The 19,144-nt window shown below is 38.9% G+C and overlaps 1 protein-coding gene across 2 annotated transcripts; it reads right to left on the bottom strand.

Annotated features, from left to right (window-relative positions):
• Nucleotides 1–85: 85 nt before the first annotated feature.
• LOC117140275 (galactosylgalactosylxylosylprotein 3-beta-glucuronosyltransferase P) lies at nt 86–18,944 on the bottom strand. 2 transcript variants are annotated; one of them, XM_033303102.1, is made up of 8 exons: nt 18,628–18,944; nt 6,810–6,840; nt 6,046–6,613; nt 4,641–5,123; nt 2,018–2,204; nt 1,718–1,875; nt 1,122–1,412; nt 86–1,068 (listed from the first exon to the last, which is right to left on the bottom strand). In XM_033303102.1, exons 3-8 carry the CDS (start codon nt 6,244–6,246, stop codon nt 955–957), a joined length of 1,434 nt encoding a protein of 477 aa, XP_033158993.1. In that variant the 5' UTR covers nt 6,247–6,613; nt 6,810–6,840; nt 18,628–18,944; the 3' UTR covers nt 86–954. The 2 variants fall into 2 exon arrangements, with proteins under 2 accessions (XP_033158993.1, XP_033158994.1); XM_033303103.1 differs by lacking the exon at nt 4,641–5,123 and having other exon boundaries at nt 18,628–18,939.
• Nucleotides 18,945–19,144: the final 200 nt, after the last annotated feature.

Consider the following 19,144-nt stretch of genomic DNA (forward strand, 5'->3'; position numbering starts at 1 on the left):
CTATATAAACTTAACTTAGCATACTTATGAGTAGTGAAAAAGTGTTGCTTTGGAAACCCGTTTCGGACGAAAAACAAAACGCATATCTTAGGGATACAAAAGTGTACTTCTCATTCGACAAAAAATCGTGCAGCATTTAGGATGAAATTGATTTTGCCAAACTTTTTGAAGCCATTCAGTTCCATTAGAGCAGGATCCATGCCCCTTACATTGTTTAAACATTGTATGTCTCCTTCGTATCCAATTTTTATTCCGTGCAATTTAAGTGAAGCACGCGATTCAGTTTGCTTTCGCCGGGGCAGGAGGCTCATCCATGCACGACTTATCTGTGCCGCCTCGAACAGCCATCCATAGTCGGCATGAATTATTAGAGCGCTTGCCCCGGTTCCAAAACGATTCGGGAACAACCATTTTTTGTTGACACCTTGCCCTAATTGATTGTTGATGTGGTTCAGACCCTGACCTCGCACGAATCCTGCTGACGGCCGTTGGAGGTCCTGGCTGGGATTGGGATTGCTGAATGCAGAACTTGAGGGCCTTTTTCTTTGGTCTAGGAACATCTTATCCAATTCGTTGCTGATGCTTGCTTTTATGGCTGAGAATTCCGTTTCAACTTAGAGCGTAAAACATGTTTAATCTTAAATTATTTACAAAGTAGTCATGGACGCTGCGATATGATACAATAGCTTACTTAAGGTTCGATTAGGTGTGCGAACAAACAAAGTCTACGGTGCAACGAATTATCATAGGTATGCGTGCGCTTAGAGCCTAACTAATCATATGATTATGATAATAATGTACACCGACTAATGATCTGATCAATTCTGATTGGTATCTCCGTGCGCCGGATTGTACCTGTACAATCCGTCTGAGCCACGGTCAAAATGCTAGCGAGCCACCGTGAATGAGGATAGCTACTAGCTAAGCCTAACTAGCTAACTACAGTAAATATCCCTATGGGCGCACCAGTAGCCTATCTATGTGCTCCAGGTTCGTGTTCTTGTAGCGCGTCCTGTTCAACGCCTGAGCGGGTGCGTTCTTCTTCGTCTGCGTGTGCCACGTGAGAATCTGGAATGATAAATTTATAAATAAAAAAATGTAGTTTTACTGGAACTACTCACATCTCTGCACTCGTCCGCCAGCAACTCGATTTCCGCATCGTCAAGTGGTGCCAGGCTGCGTAGGAACCCATCCTCCTCGTATCCCGGCTTGAAGGGCATCTGGGCATTGGGTCGCTCCTTCAAGAACTTGACGCTCACTGCAAATCCAGCCATATCCACTGGATACTTGCGTCCTCCGATCCAGCCATCATAGTAGCCCACCAGCTTGCCCGCCTGAATAATGGGGCTGCTCACTCCGGTCTTTGTGACCAGGCCCACTGGCCACATGGCCACCTTGCTGATGTAGCGCATCTGTACGGAATAGATAGAGTTTATGTAAGAATTTAAATAGTTTCATTCTTTACCAGTTTTATTTCTGCCTCAAATAGTTAAAGTATCTCTTTGATTGGATTATTAATCCTTAAAATTAAGCGTGTTTTCTTATATATTGTAAATGATTTAACCTTAGCACATTCATTTCAATTCTTTAATTTGCTATACAAAAGTGAAAACAGTAGCTCGGCTCTAACCCCCATTGATCCGAAATGGGCATCCTTTGACCCCCAGTTCGTGTAAATTGTGGTTCGCCCACCTGCTGCTCCTTGCCATTGGCTTACCTGCTCGAATATGCTAATGTCGTAGGTGTTGTCGTCGTCGGCAAAGTAGAGCACTCCCTCGGTGGCATGTTCGCGCAGATACTCGAGGCCCCGATTCCGATTGGAGACGCCACGCGGCTTGGCCTTCTTCGTCTGCTTGTACTTCTCCGGCATGGGCGCTACGGTTACCGATGTGCCGCAATGGATGTATATGTGGAATGGGAAGTGGAAGTGGAAATGGGTGCGATGTAGTGACTCGTAAATATCACTTGAATGTGTCCCGGACATGACACAGCACTGGGGCAGGGAACCAATACTCACCCACCATGTACTCGTAGGGCACTCCAATGCGGTCCAAAGTGTGGCCCACCAGCGGATTCGTCTTGTTGGCGTCCTCGATGACCAGCCAGAGTAGATTCACCACATGTTTCAGCGTATATCCCAGCCGGGTGAGCTCCGCCAGCTGCTCGGGTCGTCGGTAGGTGGGCGTGATTATGTACAGGGGCGGCTGTGGGTCGAGTTCATTTGAGTTGAGTGTCATTAGGTTATCTAACGCAGCGGACTACGGGGCGTATGTATGTGTGCACTGCACTTGGACTGGTTAGGTAGTTCTAGATGGTAGTTGGATGACTAGGTGGCTGGGTGATTGGGTGCCTGCCTGCCTGGCTGAGTGCCTCGTTAGGTGCCACTGGGTGGTGCGTAATGCGGCGTGAGCAGCTTCTTTTTATGAGCAATTATGCAAATTAATTTACAGCCCAATGACTTGACTAGGCGAAAGCTGGCGAGCCACATCCGCCCATCATTGCCACAACTCGGGTTGCCTAGGCTCTGGTTAAGCTATATGGGTCGCGTTTCGCTAGTCAAAGGCACTCGGAAAAATAAAGGTGGAGTATAACTTATAACAAAGTTAACAAATTAAAAACTAAGCAACTAAAAGAGACTTTATTCAACGAAAAGTTCTTTAAGGCAGCTCAAGGCAGAAAAAGTTAAGCTTATAAATTAATTGGTATACACCCCCCTTTTTTCGAGTGTAATTCCCATCGTTCCCGATATGATGTGCCTGTGAACCACTGGCCCATTGAACGACTGACGTTGAAAATAAACAAACTGGCGCACTCACTTCGCAAATTGTCCATTGTTGACACACATGCACCCACAGAACAACACCAACCCATACCACCCACCCACATGCAGGGGGTTGGAAAATATAAATGCATTCATTTTGCAAAATAAACTCGGATATTCAAATGAAATGGCAAGATATAGTGGGAATCAAGTGGCTAGGATGACATGCAAAGTAGCTGGTCTACCACGATATTAGCTTATTTCGAGTAATGGAAACCTTTTTTGATTGATTATATGGAATGTCATATCAAATTAATCAGACATATCATTATATCTATAAGCTTCTGAAGCCACTTGTAAATTGAAAATATTTTCGAGATTATAGTATTATAAAAAATTCTCCTAAGAACCTTTTGAAATATATAAAAACGTTCAAGGACGTATTTATTTGTGGCTTATATTTAAGCTATATTATATTGCCACATAAAAAAACTATATCTCATTCCTTGATAGGCTTGACCATTGACATTGAGTGCTGGGCACTGGGAATCGCAGTTAGTGGATGCAACTGGCGCGTGAATATTTTCAATTGTCTTCCATTTTGCATAAATCTGGAATCTAGATCAACAGCCACCCCAGTCGCATTCAATGCTACTCACTTTTCTCTATATATATATTTTCCATTGCATTCAGCTGCAGCTGCAGAGCAATTTTCAAATTAGGCTCACGCCAAATGGTAAATGAGTATCTTTTTGTTGGCCACCAGTTGCAGTGTGGCACACCCGCAGTTAGCGCCGCTTGTTGGTTAATATAATGCATGTGATTAACCCAGAAATCGTGATACGGATAGCCGGCAACCAATTTGCACATGCTGGCCAACAAAAGTCGGTTAGATAAACAGCGTCATTTGTACGCCACAGCAGCGTCCCTTTGTGTTTGTTAGCGTGGCCAAGTTGGTTGGCAATATATTTCCATTTAGGACTTTAATGAGACCATAATTAACAAACTTGGTTTGCAAAATGTGGAGCATATTGCTGCGCAGAATATTTGCATTTATGTTTGCATAGCTACTAGATATACGATCTAAGTTAAGATGCTCAAGCACTAGTTAGTTTTGTTTTTAGTTCTTCCCTTTATATTATATATAAATGATTACAACTAGCCCATTCAAATATTTTTTATATTTAGTGCCCCAATGACCAGCGTCCATTTCACTTGTTGTTGGCAACCCAATGGGGCAATTAGGAAATTGGAAAAACGGTGTGAGGAAAAGCGATAAGAGAGTGAGTTAAGGGTAAACTTTGCAGTTTGCTATTGAATGTGGGGGCAGGCAACAAGTGCAACGTTCAGTTATCGAATAATGAAAAGCAGCCAGACATGCACGCGTCAAGTGAAAATAATATGCAGATAAGATCGAAATGCACTTTCAAAGATTAAAACGGAAAAAGTGAAATGCGGGAGAAAAAAAAGCGATAAATATGCTAAATTTGACTATTTGTGGGTGTTGTGAAGCTGACGTCACAGTGAGATAAAAATGTATCTGTAAGTTCAAGTACCGCCAATACTGCGGATTACTTAGATACATTATTTTAACTAATTTTTGTTCTTTTACTTTTTGAAACAGTAACAGTTTTTGATATAGTAATACTATAGTTATTACAGTTACTATTTGTTTCTCAAATTTTGTATTTAAAGAAATTAATTTAAATATCATTTATAAATTTCAATAAATTCATATCACAGAATGATTTCAAAATATTTTCATATTTTTTCAAAATTTCGTTTTTCATATTTGCTATTGGCTCGATTTTAGGAATTTTTTCTCTCTGTGCATTTTTTACGTGCTCTGCTAGGACTTTGATTGTGTCAATATATTTACGGGCAGGGATGCGGCAACAAATGTTGGTCGAGTCTTATGGCCGTTTTCCATGTGGGAGGCAGTGGGCGTGGTTGCCGCGGACAGTTTGGCGCTTGTTTTGGCCGTAGTTCTTGTTGTTGCTAACAATTTGGTTGTGGCCAAGCCACTGGCTGTCGTTCTTGTTGTTGTGGTTGTGGTGCTTGTTTTCATGGTTGCAGTCTTTTGATGGCCACCCAACGATCCCGATCGCGATTCCGATTTAAATGACGGTATTGTGGCCGCTAATGATACCATGCGAATGGAGGAGGTGGAGGATGCGCCCACTTTTTGGCCCACACTGCCCACTGTGCCGGTTGTTGTGGTTGTTGGTGTCGTTGGAGCTGTTGTTGTTGTGGTGCTTGTTGTTGTGGAATTGTTAATGGTATTGAAGGAACTATTGGCCATTAGCAGGGAAATGGGTGACCACAAATATGAGGCGATGTATGAAGATGATTTCTCCTGATGCTACAGTTTGGTTCACAATAATTGGGTTAGTGAAGATCGAAGGAAATGGAGAAAAGAACACAGAGAAAACATTTCAATAGTATTTGCTCTAGTTTGGGAGGTGGAAAACAACAAAAGAACCAGCTGTCTCAACAAAAAGTTTAGCCCATCTATAGTTTATTTTAAAAGCACGTTTTACTCTAATCTTAACTCTACTTTACTCTTTTTAGCACCTGACTTTTTAATTCGTGCTTCTATCTGTTTGTTTTGCTATCCATTTTTTATTGCACTTCAAACAAGTAATATATAAGTATAAATACACAATCTGTAGCTACACATGTTCTTTTATTGTTGCTTGTTTCCTCTTCATTAGATATTTAGTTATCTTTATGGTTTTGTGGCTTATATCGTTCACTTTCTATTGTTATTTTGAAGCAAAGTAAACAGTACATGTTCCCACGATTTATTTTACTGCAGGCATTATCTTAACTAGTTGCCAATTTCACTTGTTATTGGAACAAGTCAGATTGCCTGCTTGTTCCATATTTTAGATTAGTTTAATCAACCTTTCGCAACCAGAGAATAATATCTGATATCGATATATACCATTATATTATGTGAAACTGTTATTACGGAATATGTGATGAAGGAATTTGTAGAGGAATATTGTGCAATAGAATACTGGCAACTTTCAATTAAACAAACATTATCCAAATCACGCAGAGAAAAGGAGAAAACATATCTTAAATTCTATTTGAAGTTCTTCTACATACTCTTTTTTCAAATATTAATAATAATATATTAAATATATGATGTACACTTTAAAATCAACTAAAAATGTGGTTCATGTCAACATATTGATGGCATGCCCGTTTGAATTTCTAATTTAATTTTATAATTTAATTAAAATTAATTTTCTCGCAGTGCAGATATGTGAACTCACCTTGACAACCTCGCTGGCGGCGAAGGGTTCGCGGGATATGTGGTACTGATAGAGCGCCATGTAGATGCAGGTGGTCAGGATGAAAATGGTCAGGTACATTTTGATGGATTTGCCCAGTGACATCTTGCCGGCGACGGCCACGTTGCCACCGGCATTGATGCCACTGTACGTGCCGAGGCTGGTGTAGTTGCCGCCCTTCATCCTAGTCGCCGGATCTGCTCGCTGAATCCTCGCCGTGTTGCACTTGCAGCCCGTGTTGCAGTTGCAGCCTGTGTTGCAAGTGCTGTTTTGATTTCTTGCGTTACGCTGCTTTGGTTTTTCCGTAGCATTCGTTCGTTTTCGAATTTTGTATAATATCTTTGCTCTGGCCCTTTTTGTTTGTCAACTCCGCCGTTTCGCTGCCTTTGCGGTTTTGATTTATTTTATTCCATTCCATTTACCGACTATCTGCCTTCAACGCTGTGTCGAGCGGAAAGGGGCGGGACGGAGGCGGGAGCTGGGGGGCGGGGGCAGCGCAAGGGGGCGGGACGGTCGACGATAGGGCGTGCTGCTCGGTACGCAATGAATTCTGAAATTGTATGGTTATTATGTTTATACTGGCTTTATCGCAATTGCCTCTCCATGTATCCATATGGGCATCTATATGTATGTACATATATATATAAATGTACATATGTATTTAAATACTAGGCAGCGATATCGGTTTTTGTTAATGGTTTTACTATCGTACTCCAACTTGGCTGAATGGCGAAACTAAAACTTACATTTCATAGAACTATTCGGCGCATGGGAAACCTGAAAAAATGTAGAAAATTAAGGGGAAGTTAGTGTTGTTAAATAATAACTTATGACAAAGTTAATTAAAAATGTAAATACGAAACTATCAGCACAAGTTTTCTTGAAACCAAAATGGCATAAAATATATTTAAAAGTATTATACAATTACGAACACATAATACCCCTATTGAAGTTTATCAATAAACCGAAACATGAAAAAACCACTTAACTTTGATTGTTTTTTTTAATAAACATGTCAAAATATCCATCATTATCAGCTCTTCGTTTTTCGCAGGGGAATAATTCGTAAAAAAAAAAATTAATTTCAGAAGAGATAAGACGAAAAGCATTTATCTAAGTCACTGATGTTGTGTTATCATTTCATTGCTGTGCGGTTGAAAAAAAAAAGAAATTGTTTCGAACTAAATTTTGATTGATTTGTGTTTTGACTTTAAGGTTTTAATTTAATTAGCTAATTGCGCAGCATTTAAAGCGCTTAAAATTAAGTTCGGAAAAGCTTACAGCTAATGCAGATGCCAAACCCAAATTTGTTATCAGCTATTGCTAATTGTGTTATGATAGCATATCTCAACAACGATTCTTAGTTCGTTTTGAGTGCAATAACTTGTTAAGTACTGAATTTTATACATTGTTTAAAAATGTGTGTGAGTGCAGATGGGTTTGTGATAGTTGCAAATTAATCATGAATGCACACATTACATATGTATGTGTATGTTCCGATTAAAGATATCCATGTTGCATACTTAACAAGTGTATCTATCGCTTTAATAGTTTGCGTTTTTCCTGCTGTTGTGCTAATCTAACTTGTGCCCAAAGCCAAGACCTCCTACTAACCCTTTCGACTCCACTTGCCACACTACCATTGTAATTTGCGCAAAGTTGTTAACAACAGCCTGGGGAAATGAGTGCAAGGGAAGAGGGGTGCTATCAGCTGGTAGCGGAAGTTGTTTTCCCGCCGACCTACAAGCACATGCACTTATATATATATTCATATGTACATACACATAGTACGTATACGCCTGGGGTACGCGCACTGGCGATTCTTACAGACTTTTCCAATTATGATGGGGCGCGGCTGTTGGGTTCCTCGCGTGTTTAAGCGTTTTTTAAAAACCATTTTCGCCGTTTTTTTTTTTTTTTTGATATGAAAGTTCAATGGCCAATTGGAAATGTGCTGCGCTTTGCATGATTCCAACAAAGTTGGGCGCCGTTTTGTTCGTCGCTTTAGTTGCATTTCTGTTCTGTTTTGCATTATTTTTTAATCTGTATGCAATTAAAGTGTGCGGCCGCGGTTACAAAAATCCATTTTGCAAATCAGTTGTTAAGCTGTTGTTAATGTTTAAGTGATTATCTTAGCACAAGCCATCATTAGTGTATCTATAAGATACATAAATATATATAATAAACTGTTAATTTAAGCTTAAACACAGCCAAATCCAGTTTAATTTCATATAAAGATATTTCCTTTTTTATTTTTATTTTTACTCATGTTTTTTTCGAAAAATACTCAGAAGTTAACACGTTAGCACGTAATAATTATTACTAAATTCTCAATAAACCCTATACAGCTTTAATGATTAAGCAGATGGTTTGCATTAAATCAATTTATCGGTGTTTATTATAGTGTTCCAATTGGAACATATGTTGTTTTTATCTATACAGACTTATGTGTGATGTTACAACATAGTAATAATTGCTTATAGATATACCACAGAGTTTAGGGAAGTGCCCACAATTTCAAATTTATGCTTGCAATAAATTTGATTACTATTATTATCATAGATTATCAACCATGAGTACAATTTTATGAGTTCTTATCGAAGGCGTAATATAAATTTAGAATTTGGGGCTAGATATAAGCTATATTAAGTGTTTTCCCTTATAAACTTTTGTGAGGTGTTTCGGAAATAAATATTCGGTTGCTTGGCTGTCAACATACTCGATTATAATGGTTCTTACAAGAAATGTATTTTATTTCACTGTCATAACATTTTCAATGAATTTGTAACATGCTGGAAAATCCTCACAAATTTCAACAGAACAAGCCATTTTAATAAATCTGAATGCCTTGTCCAAACAAAACAGAGACGAAAATGCAATTATCAACAAATACTGCAAATCTCTTTGTGCCCGTTGGCAGAAATTTCAGACATTTTCTCGGCTTTGGTTTTTAATGAATAAACAGGATGACCGAGTGGGGGGAATACGGATATAAGGATGCGGAAACAGGATCACGAACCATGGCCGCTCGCCCGGAAATGGGAAATCATTTTGGCCAAACGTCAAAGCAAGAGCACAAATGAAAAATCTGGACGGGCACAATTTAATGTCAGAACTTAACCCATTTACATGACAATTCCAGAACACCGAGGCCAGCAAATAAAGCCGCAATGGAAATGGAAACAACTGGATGTACATATACATACATACATACATATATGAATGCATCCCAGCCAGACGGGGCACATTTAGTGGGCATGGTTAAGTGCACTGCGCAAAATTATTAGCCAGACTTATATTAATATTCATTTAGTTTTATAGAAAAATTACAAGCAAGTATTGAAGTGGCTAAAAAAGCAGACAAACAAGTGCTTTTTATAACACTTCTTAACAAAACTTCAAACTATTTATGTTCACCTTCATTAAGTTTATTACCTTCATTAAGAATTATATTACACCTAACAATGTGATTGAATATTAAAAAAGTTTTGAAAGTGCTTGCTTTTAATGGTACATTTTCCTGTGTAGTCTGGTGTAGTGGGCGGTGGAGTGCGAAAACAAAATACCGCACAAGTGGGTGCCAAGTGCTGACGCAGGGAAAGCCGGAAAATGGTGGCTGTGGGTGTGGGCGTATGGGTGTGGAAGTTACGAAATGGAGCACTCTGCCATGGCCAGGGTTATGGAGAGCGGCGTTGAGGAGCTGCAGCGAGCACACCAGGCACAGGCTCTCGAGCACCCGGATGCCATTGGAGAGCGCTGCCACGACGTGTCCTTGAATGGACGCAACCACCCACACACACACACAGCTCCACAATGGGCGGCACAGTGGGAGGCGAGTGCTCAAACACAATGGGGCACAAATGTCAGAGTGCAATATCACAATATTTTATTGTTATTTTTTTTTTTGTAATGCCAGAATTAAAGATGTTGGCATTTGTCACGTATCGTTGACAGCTCATCCTCATCGAGCCTGACTTGTGGCACAAAATGTTGATAAACATGTGCACGGTCTTTATAAACAATTGCCTTTTTGAAATGCTTTAGTAAAAAGAGAGCTAAGCCTGAGATTTAATAAAAAAAAATACAGAACAGCATATAGATTAATTTTAAATTAAGTATTGAGTAATATCTAAAAATGTTTCATTTACCAATAAACAATCTAACAAAAGTAGCCACTTGACTTTTACTAGAAATAAATTATATAAATTTCAAATCTTAAAGAACAATAACTTTTAAGTCCATTTTGAAGAGATACCAAAGGACTCTTTAAGGATATACTGAGTAAAACAACATTGCATACTTATACCCCCATCACGCCTTCAATAATTAAAGTGAAAACACGCTATGAACGACTGAATTGGAATTTTTGTGGCATGGCGGAATTCAAAGTGCTTTTTGAATGTCCGACCACTAGCTCGTTTTGCGGCAAGGACACGCATTTGGGAGTTATTTCGGAAATGAAAGTGCCTCCTCGCCTTTATTTCTATTTTCCATCTCGGGCCATTTTCAATTTCGGCCATAAGCGTCCACTGTGGAGAGCCATCAAAATGACGCCGGCAACGCAATTTCTCCTTTTTCATCATTGTATTGGTGCTCAGAGTGTTTGTCGGTGTGCGTGTGCGTCTGTCTGTGTCTCGCTAAAAACAATTGCATAATACTAGGGGCATGTGCATTTGGGAGCCGTGATAACTGACCAGCTATTTCAACCATTTCGGTTAATCGTTTTTTAAAGTAATTCTTACTAAAATTACCTGTTGAGATAACAACTTTCCAGTGTATTTAACTAATTGTTGTTGCTTAAGCAGAAATTGCACAAATTGAATGAACATGAGAAAGTATTTTAGGTTTCTTTTATAACTTTAAGGAAAGAAAAACTTTACAGGCATGCAGAAAATGCATATTTCTTTTAATTTAGATGGGCACATTCAGCACACCCTTTTGAGAAATATTTTCTTATTTATTTAAATGATATATAGCTGTTCTCAGACACTTCACTTTCCAACAGAAAGAAAGAAAATATCTGGGAAATATTTGCTTCGAAAGGGCAGAGTTGAAGTTGCAAGTTGCTCGCATTTTGATTTGTGTTGCAAGCTTAGGAGGAGCTTCAACCCGGACTTGACACATCGGCATTACCCAAGCGCATGGCATTTATCTAAGTGCGAAAGGGATTTCCAGGATCGAGCAGGATTCTTTCGAGCCAACAGCGACCACCCGCCAGAACATATTTCAAATTTAATGGATTAACGAATGGATGGAGAACGGAGGACGGAGGTGGCCCCCGTATCTGAATGCCTTTATGGTCATGTGAGTTATGGTGCATAGAGTCATTTATATCCGGTTTGGTGGCAGCTCTCAAACGCAATCAATGGAAACGTGCCACAAATTCTTAAGAGCCGCGCTCCGTTGCTTCTATATATACATATATATATATATATACTTTTTTGGAGTTCCCTGCACTTCGTGCTTGATGAAGTGGGAAAGTAAGTGCATGTATGCGATCCATCAAAATTGATGTATTGCATGTGCATACGAATATAGAGTCTGCGCTTTTAAAATTCACATTTTCAACACATTATTTTTTTTAAATATTATACAAAATTCAACACACTAACTAATAATCACCGAACAAATACAAGTACCAACCGCGTTTAATAATCGACTAAATGGTTGTTTACTAAACATGATTCTGGTTATTTTGAAATAACCCACCAGAACATGATACGATCTTATTTGGTTTTCGCTAACATGTGTCAAATCCATTGTTCACACTGAATATACCATGAAAATTAGCACAATTTTAACACTTTTATTTAGTATTTGCTATATTTAGCTTTACCTCAGAGCCCAAATGGCAAAATTATCAGTAAACCCATTTCTCAAAGTTTATTTAAAATTCACACAAGGTGTGTGTGCTACTTCGTACAGTGGTTTCGATGAACTGAACAACAAAAAAAGAAAAGGGAAACCTCTATAGATAAGCTTCGTTGCAAATTACCCATCAAATTGATTAATAACCTATGCTACATATCGCATAACTGTATGGCAGAGATTTTCAACCATAAAGGAGTCAAACAGTGGGGCATTTATCAAATCATAGCTGCCACACAACCATATATACACCCATTCAGATCCAATTTTCCCGAATATTGTGTGTGCCTCGCATAAAATCAACTTTACAGCACATCCATAAAATTTATGACAACAAATTAGTGGGCTGCGACTAATGGCTCATCCAGGCATGTCTGGGTTGGGCTCGATTCGATGAGCTATTAGGCTAATGCCAATAAAGGATACAGTGGAGACAATAGAGGACATTCGGAAATACTTGTAAACATTTACGTAAGAAATTCGTATTAGAACAGCAGAAAAAGTAAAAACTGGTATCCAATTTTGATCTTAACTTCAATTCAAAATTGAAGTTAATTTCCTTAGCATTAGCATTCACTAGTTTTTAGTTTTATCATCAATTAACAACGACAGTAAGTTTAAGCTAGTAAACATAGAGAAGGTCCAATATAATTGATATATCCACAGCTGTTCAAACTTTTGGATATTTTCCTAGAACTTTGAGCAACTTTAGAACCACTGTGGCCACCAGGTACTCCCAAATTCTAGGCCTATCCGCCGGCAATCATCAATCGTTACCGTCATCAATCGAACTTTGTGGGTGGTGAATGGGTGGTCATAAGTTGGCAAAACTGTTGCGTGAATTTGGGTGCGCCTTTGGTTCTTTTGTTTTTGTGGGCGCAACAGCTGATATAGTAAGTTTAAGTTCGTCCCACAAGAATTCTTTTTTTGGTTAAACTATTTGAAAGTTATAGTTAATGGTGTGACTAGAACTTTCTTCGTGATTTGCATGTTAAATCACATTCACCTTTCTTTATCAGCAGCGACAAAAAAAACACTTAAGGAAATTAATTAGCGAACAAGCCAATTTGTGGTTTGATTCCCACATCAATTAGTAATCAGTTTTTCAGTTTGATTTTATGGAAGAAAATCACGAGAAATATTCTCGAAACTTAATGAAAATAAACGACCCAATAAATATGTATATATATGGAAATCAAAAGCGGTGACTACAACATACACACGTGCTCTTTTTTTATCATGCAAATATAATGACTTTTATATAATTTTACGCTTACTCATTAAGAAATAGATTTTTATGGGTAGTAATTAAACAAAACTAGCAGAACATTTTGTTATTAATGTTCTTTTGCACTGACGTACAGTTCACACTAATTAAAACTACTGATAAGAGTTGAATTTCCTCAAGATAAAACACATTAATTTTGTGTATGCCCAAAAGTGACCGGAAACAGTCCAGGAAAAGAATGCGATAACAAAAGAAAAATCGACCTCCTAATTTCGAGTTCAAAATCTATACATTAATGTCAAGATATCACTTCGTCACTATTCAGATTCTACGTTTTCTAAATACCCTAAAAAGTCGCTACTGACTTGTGTGTCTTTTTTTATGTGCCCTGTAATTTCTCTCGAACAGAGAAAATGGAATAAAATGCAATAAATCAAACCAGCTCATGTTTGTCTTCCATTACCTGGCAAAAAGTGCCAGTGCCTTATCATCCTTTCAAAACGATATCCTTTGAAAGGGGAATCCTGGGATGTGTCCAGTGCATAATCAAATTGAGTTTACAAAAGATTTCATTCTGACTAAAATTGCTAAATGGAAAACGAATAAAAAAAGCACTGTTTTCATTTGGTTTTGCTCGAATTGAGATTGCGCCAGAAGACTTGGGTGAAGTTCATGGCTCTTGGCCAAAAGGAAGGAGGAAAGTGAAAAACTGTCCAAATTGCCAATTAAATTACAAGGCAGGGCCAGAAAACAATGTGAGAAATGGCAATGCGCACACGGGCCCAATAAAAGTCCAAAACCAAAAATGGGTTGCAGTTAAAATAGCATTTTCCCAGGGGGGTGGGGGGTGTGGTATGGTGACAACAGCTGAGCTGCGAAAATCGCAAGCAAAACAGAGTAAAAAGCGCATTTCAGGATGCGGAACCGGGGGAAAATGTATGGAAAATGGGGGAAAACACATGAGTTGGCTGAAAACGAAAAAGTAGCCGCAGAGGCGCCGGCACTTGGCGCCGGATTTCCTCGATGATGACACACACAAACACAAAAAAAGAAAGAAAAAAAACTAAAGAAAACACACACAAACTTGTAGCAACTTTCTTTTCAGTTTGTTTTCCTACTTTTGGGCGATTTTGTGCTGCTCGGCCGCACAAAACTTGCCATTCTTGGCCGCAAATTCAATTTACGTTTATTTGCGAAAATATTGCCGCTGTCCTTGGTGTCCTGGCTATAGGCACGCCCCTCTCCACCGCCCCTTTACTCCTGTGAAGCTCCTTTTCACGCTCTGTTTTCTATTTTGCAGCACACTCACACACACAGACGCATGCACAGTTGGCATTTTTAATTTCCATTGCCGTTCGAAATTGCTTTTGAAATGGCATTTTAAAAATTTAATTGCCAACAACCCAAGGAAGATGCCTTCCAGCAGCGTCTGCGAGTCCTGTCCATTAGAGCAACTGCTTCGCCAAATTGCCAGTCACCGGCTACACAGGGAGAAAAACTATAACGAAATTTGAAACTATTTCTAGAAGAATTCACTTATTGGAAAGCACAAAGGCGAGCAATAAGAATGAGTAGCATTATTTATAAGGATGTTATTTGCTATAAGTGACTAAAAGATAGTTTCTTTTTAAGTTTTAATACAATTTTTTTCACCGTGGAAAAGATGGCGTTCTCGTTTTCGTTTCTGTGTCATGTTTGTCAAATTGACTGAAGTGAAGTCCTTTCGCCTACAAGCCCACCATCCCCCTGCTCCCCTTCTTGTTAATGTCCTGTCCGCTCCTTTACGCTCCTGTTTCTGCTCCGTTCTGTGCTGTTTACGCAGTTGTTGTTTTCCTTGAGGCCACCGGCAGAAAAGAAAGAACTGAGGAAATCAGAGAGTCCGGAAAAGCGAAGAGGATAGGAAAATGCAAGCCATGCCTATGACATTTACGAGGGATTCTCGATGAATAATGCGGTAACTGGTTAGGAAATCCCACTTAAAATTAATTGAAATTGGGTTGGACCGACTTTTTATAGATTGAAAGCGATAAAACACACATTTTTTTTCGCCCGACTTAAGCATTATTTGTAGTTCTAAGTAAAGTAGATACAATAATTAATAAATTTAATGTTGGAAATGGCTTGAAACATGGAAATTTCAAGGTAACTTTTGCGAGCAAAGTTGTAACTTCTTTTGCCACTTTTTTGAGCTGCCTGTCAGAGCTTTAGGACATTTGACAGTTCGCTGGGAGAAGGAGAGATTTTCCTGGTGAAATGCAGGGTAGCTGGAAAATCACCGCTAATGAGTGCGGACTTTCCACTGTGACGCATTTCAGCCGAATTTGCAGCTCTTTGAGCCAACCACTCGACGTTCTCGCGGCGGAAAATGAATAATAAAATGGCAATTAAGCCACAAATTGATTGATATGCAAATCTATCCAATTACTGCGATGGCATATTTTTAAAATGTTTATCAAAAAATGGTTGGCAACATAAAAAGTTATTCGATCGAATGGCGAGCGCGATAAAAAGCCGCGCATATGAATTTTATATCAAAGCATCTTGTTTCACATAAATGGATTTTTAAAATTTTTATGCCGGCAAAACTTAAACAATAAAAATTCGTATTAAAGACATTCCAGCGTTCACGGGTCTTATAATTTAATCTACGCCATTAGTCATTGTTAAATTCGGTTAATTACTATTAATTGTTGCTGGTTAGAATATTTAATTAAATTACTGTCATTTTAATATATTTTAGCACATTAGAGTTTAGTTTTTGTAATAGCACAACACATTTGTATTTATGATACAAATTTAGAAATTTAAACTACCATATGGCGGTTTAGCTTTAAAAGTGATTAATTTTAATTCCGCGCAAACTCGCTGCGAAATTCACTTTAATGGGGCACAAGCATAAGTTGGACAAAAGCTCCCCAGGCGAGGCTTACACAATAAACCTTTTTTTAAATAAGCAAGAAGGATTTCAACGCAATCCTAATTGTCATAATCACGAGGGGAGACACTTGAACGTCCTTTGCGGCGTCAAAAATTAAAACGTGACACAAATTACTCGCTCGGCCTGCGTCGCCGCCGGGTGTCCTTTGCCTACCGCCTACCTCCTCCTCCCTTCCCTTTCCCACTCACTCAAATGTCATTAACCAGGACATAGGCGTCCGAGAAGGATGACGAGTTGGGGGGGCTGAGCACTGGGCTGGGCCCTGCCTGTTCCAACCGCACTGCGCCTGTCCCGCGGGGCGCTCCTCTGTCCAGGATCTGTCCCGATGTCCGCGTCTCAGTCGGTGTCCGTGTCAGTGACGATGGATGTAATTCCTCAAGCGCGTACGCCGGCAAAAGCCTTTGGTCACGGAAAGAAATTGCACGGAATTTCTAATTTGACAGACAAACCTACCAAAAGTTAGCTAGCTAACTTAAGTACTAACTATTATTTAGGCATGGAATTAATTAATTAAAAATTATTTTATTCCTTTTCATAGTTTTCAAGCAGCAAAGGGAGCTTGAATTTGAAACAAAAGTTAGTGTTGCCCATTAAGTTATTTAAGTAAAATATCAAGCTCTTCTCACACGTAATTTCTGCCAGTGCACTTCTAGTACAAATAGAGCCACCCACAGCTTGAGCCGCACCTCGGGGAGCCTTTGTTAATCATTTTGCCTCTGCTCGCAGATTTCGCACGCACGCACATGGGCGTGGAGACGGAGGAGAGGCTCCAAGTGGGGGGCACTGGGCCAACATTTGCATATGTGCCTTCCAGAGAGAGGTGCATCATTATCCATACACCTGCCCCGGGCCAGCTCAGCAGCTGGTTTCTTTTATGATGATTGCTGGGCTGTAGACTTGATATAGAACTTCAAGTCCTTAAAGAAGTCCTCTTCAAAGGAAGCCAATGACATTTCAAGCGGCGGACTCTTGTTCTGGGTCAGCAAACTAATGAAAATCTGATTTGCTCTAATGTTTAAACTTATCCGTGGATCAACAACTTTAAAGCATTCCAAAAATAGAAAGCTCTTTAACAATTCTTTATCATTTCCACATGTTTCTTGTGGTCTAGTTGGTAAATATTTTGTGAGGCATTCGCCTGCAGGAAACATCTTGGAAAGCTACAAACAAATAAAAAAGAACATGACACAAAATACAGATACATATGGAAAACTAAACACTGGAATGCTAATAGTTTTTTAGGTTTTTATTTGTCTACCCTAAATCTTATAGCTTAATCTTGTATATAACTTTAATAAGCATCTTTAATAAGCAGTTTACACCTTAACAACAGAACTTTGTTACTAACATTTAATTGTGTTCACCTAATAGTAATAAAATTAATATACAAAAACACGTAAGGCTGCAAAAGATATTGAATTTATTTAAATGCCCGACACTCAAATGCACTACAAATTAATGGGCCATGTAATCAAGTGTGGAAACTTGCGTTCTCGAACCTTAAGCACTGAACTTGCCACCATATGTTTTCCCACTGAGAGGAAGTTTCACACATGCTTGGCCACCCCCCATCCCCCCCACACACACCCTAAGACGCCCCTGAGCCCTCCCTAACTTTTCCACAGCCCCTTTCCCGCCCACTTTGTTCGCCCACTTTTTTCACAACCCATTAGCAGCTGCTCACGGCGACGAGCAAGGAAAATCCAGCACCCGCTAATAGAAAATATCAAGCCATCGGCACACACATGCGAACTTAGCTCCACGGAAAAAAAATTAATAAATAAATAAATACGTATGTATACCGCATATAATATATTGCTAGTGAGCAGTTTTGACAACTAACTCAAGGCTAAGACTCGGCTTGGTTTTCAGGTAATATGCAAATATATGATTAATATATTGAGTGAGAAGATACATTTAGTGAAGCCAGCTTCGAAGTTACTGAAGAGCAGTAAAGAAGTATATTAACTAGCGTAACTTAAAATGGTTTAAGTGGTATATGGTATACAATATTCATTATTTATTATTGCATCCTAATTTCATTGTTATCATTTTATGAAAATATTTGTTTAATATAAAATATTAATAAATAATAAATATTAATAACTATGAATGTTTTTCATACTGTTACAAACATTTTCTAAAATTAAAAAGTAGTATGCTTTAAAATAACTTGTTCATGATTAAAAAGTGTTCGATTGGAACTGAATATGTTTTTGTCGTATCTTTAGATTGTACCTATCCATTAAGATACTATTTTTTTACCTTGTTCGATGGCAACAATTTAAGTGCAATCAATCATGAAAGTGAAAATGTTTGAAGTAGTAATCATTTATTTTCCAACTAGTGTTACTAACATTATTTCCTGAGGTGAAATGCACTCGGTGCCTAAATAACGCAAATCAAATGATTTTTGGTAATTGCATTCGATAAGATTATGTTTGTAAAGTGGAGGAAATGGTATTTCTCGCCGTGTGCCGCGAAATTATAAAGGGGTGGGGTGGGGCCTGTGGCACTATATGGCACTCACCTGGAACGTGGAACTCCACCTCGCCATTTGGCTGGATACCGGAAATCTCTGTTGGCTGCTCATCAAAATCGGGGAATACAGACACTTTCGGTTTTTAGTGCCGACTTAAAATTGTGTTTGTATTTCTATGGATTTTCCAGACTGTCTGGCTGGGTTTTTCTTTCTTTTTATTTTTATTTTTGGTTCAAAAGAGCAAATGTTTTGCAGAAATGGAAGTACCCTTATGTGTCCCTGTTGTTTATGTTGTTGTTGCTGCTGTTGTTGTTGTTCCAACGGTTGCCAAAGCAACAACAAAAAAACTTGGCCAACAGGAGCGGCTGAAAGCAGAAACAACAAAAACATCAGGTGTGAGGAAAGCACACACACACACACATACACATGTGTGCACACATAAGGCAGGACTCGCCAAGTGTAAATAGAGTAATAAAAAAATGTAGGGAAATGAAACAGGAAAAGCAGGCGGAAGAAAAATCGAAGCAAGTCCTGCGACAGAAAGAGAGAGCGCCACAACGAGCAA

The sequence above is a fragment of the Drosophila mauritiana genome, chromosome 3L, assembly GCF_004382145.1.
Source record: "Drosophila mauritiana strain mau12 chromosome 3L, ASM438214v1, whole genome shotgun sequence".
NCBI lineage: Eukaryota > Metazoa > Arthropoda > Insecta > Diptera > Drosophilidae > Drosophila > Drosophila mauritiana.

Bases quoted from the DNA above. Each gene is read 5' to 3' on its own strand.
- LOC117140275 (XM_033303102.1), bottom strand. From the start codon at position 6,246: ATGAAGGGCGGCAACTACACCAGCCTCGGCACGTACAGTGGCATCAAT. The intron at 5,124-6,045 runs GTGAGTTCACAT...ACCAAACTGTAG, and splicing joins CCGCCAGCGAGGTTGTCAAG to CATCAGGAGAAATCATCTTC. The intron at 1,069-1,121 runs GTGAGTAGTTCC...TTATCATTCCAG, and splicing joins TGGCGGACGAGTGCAGAGAT to ATTCTCACGTGGCACACGCA.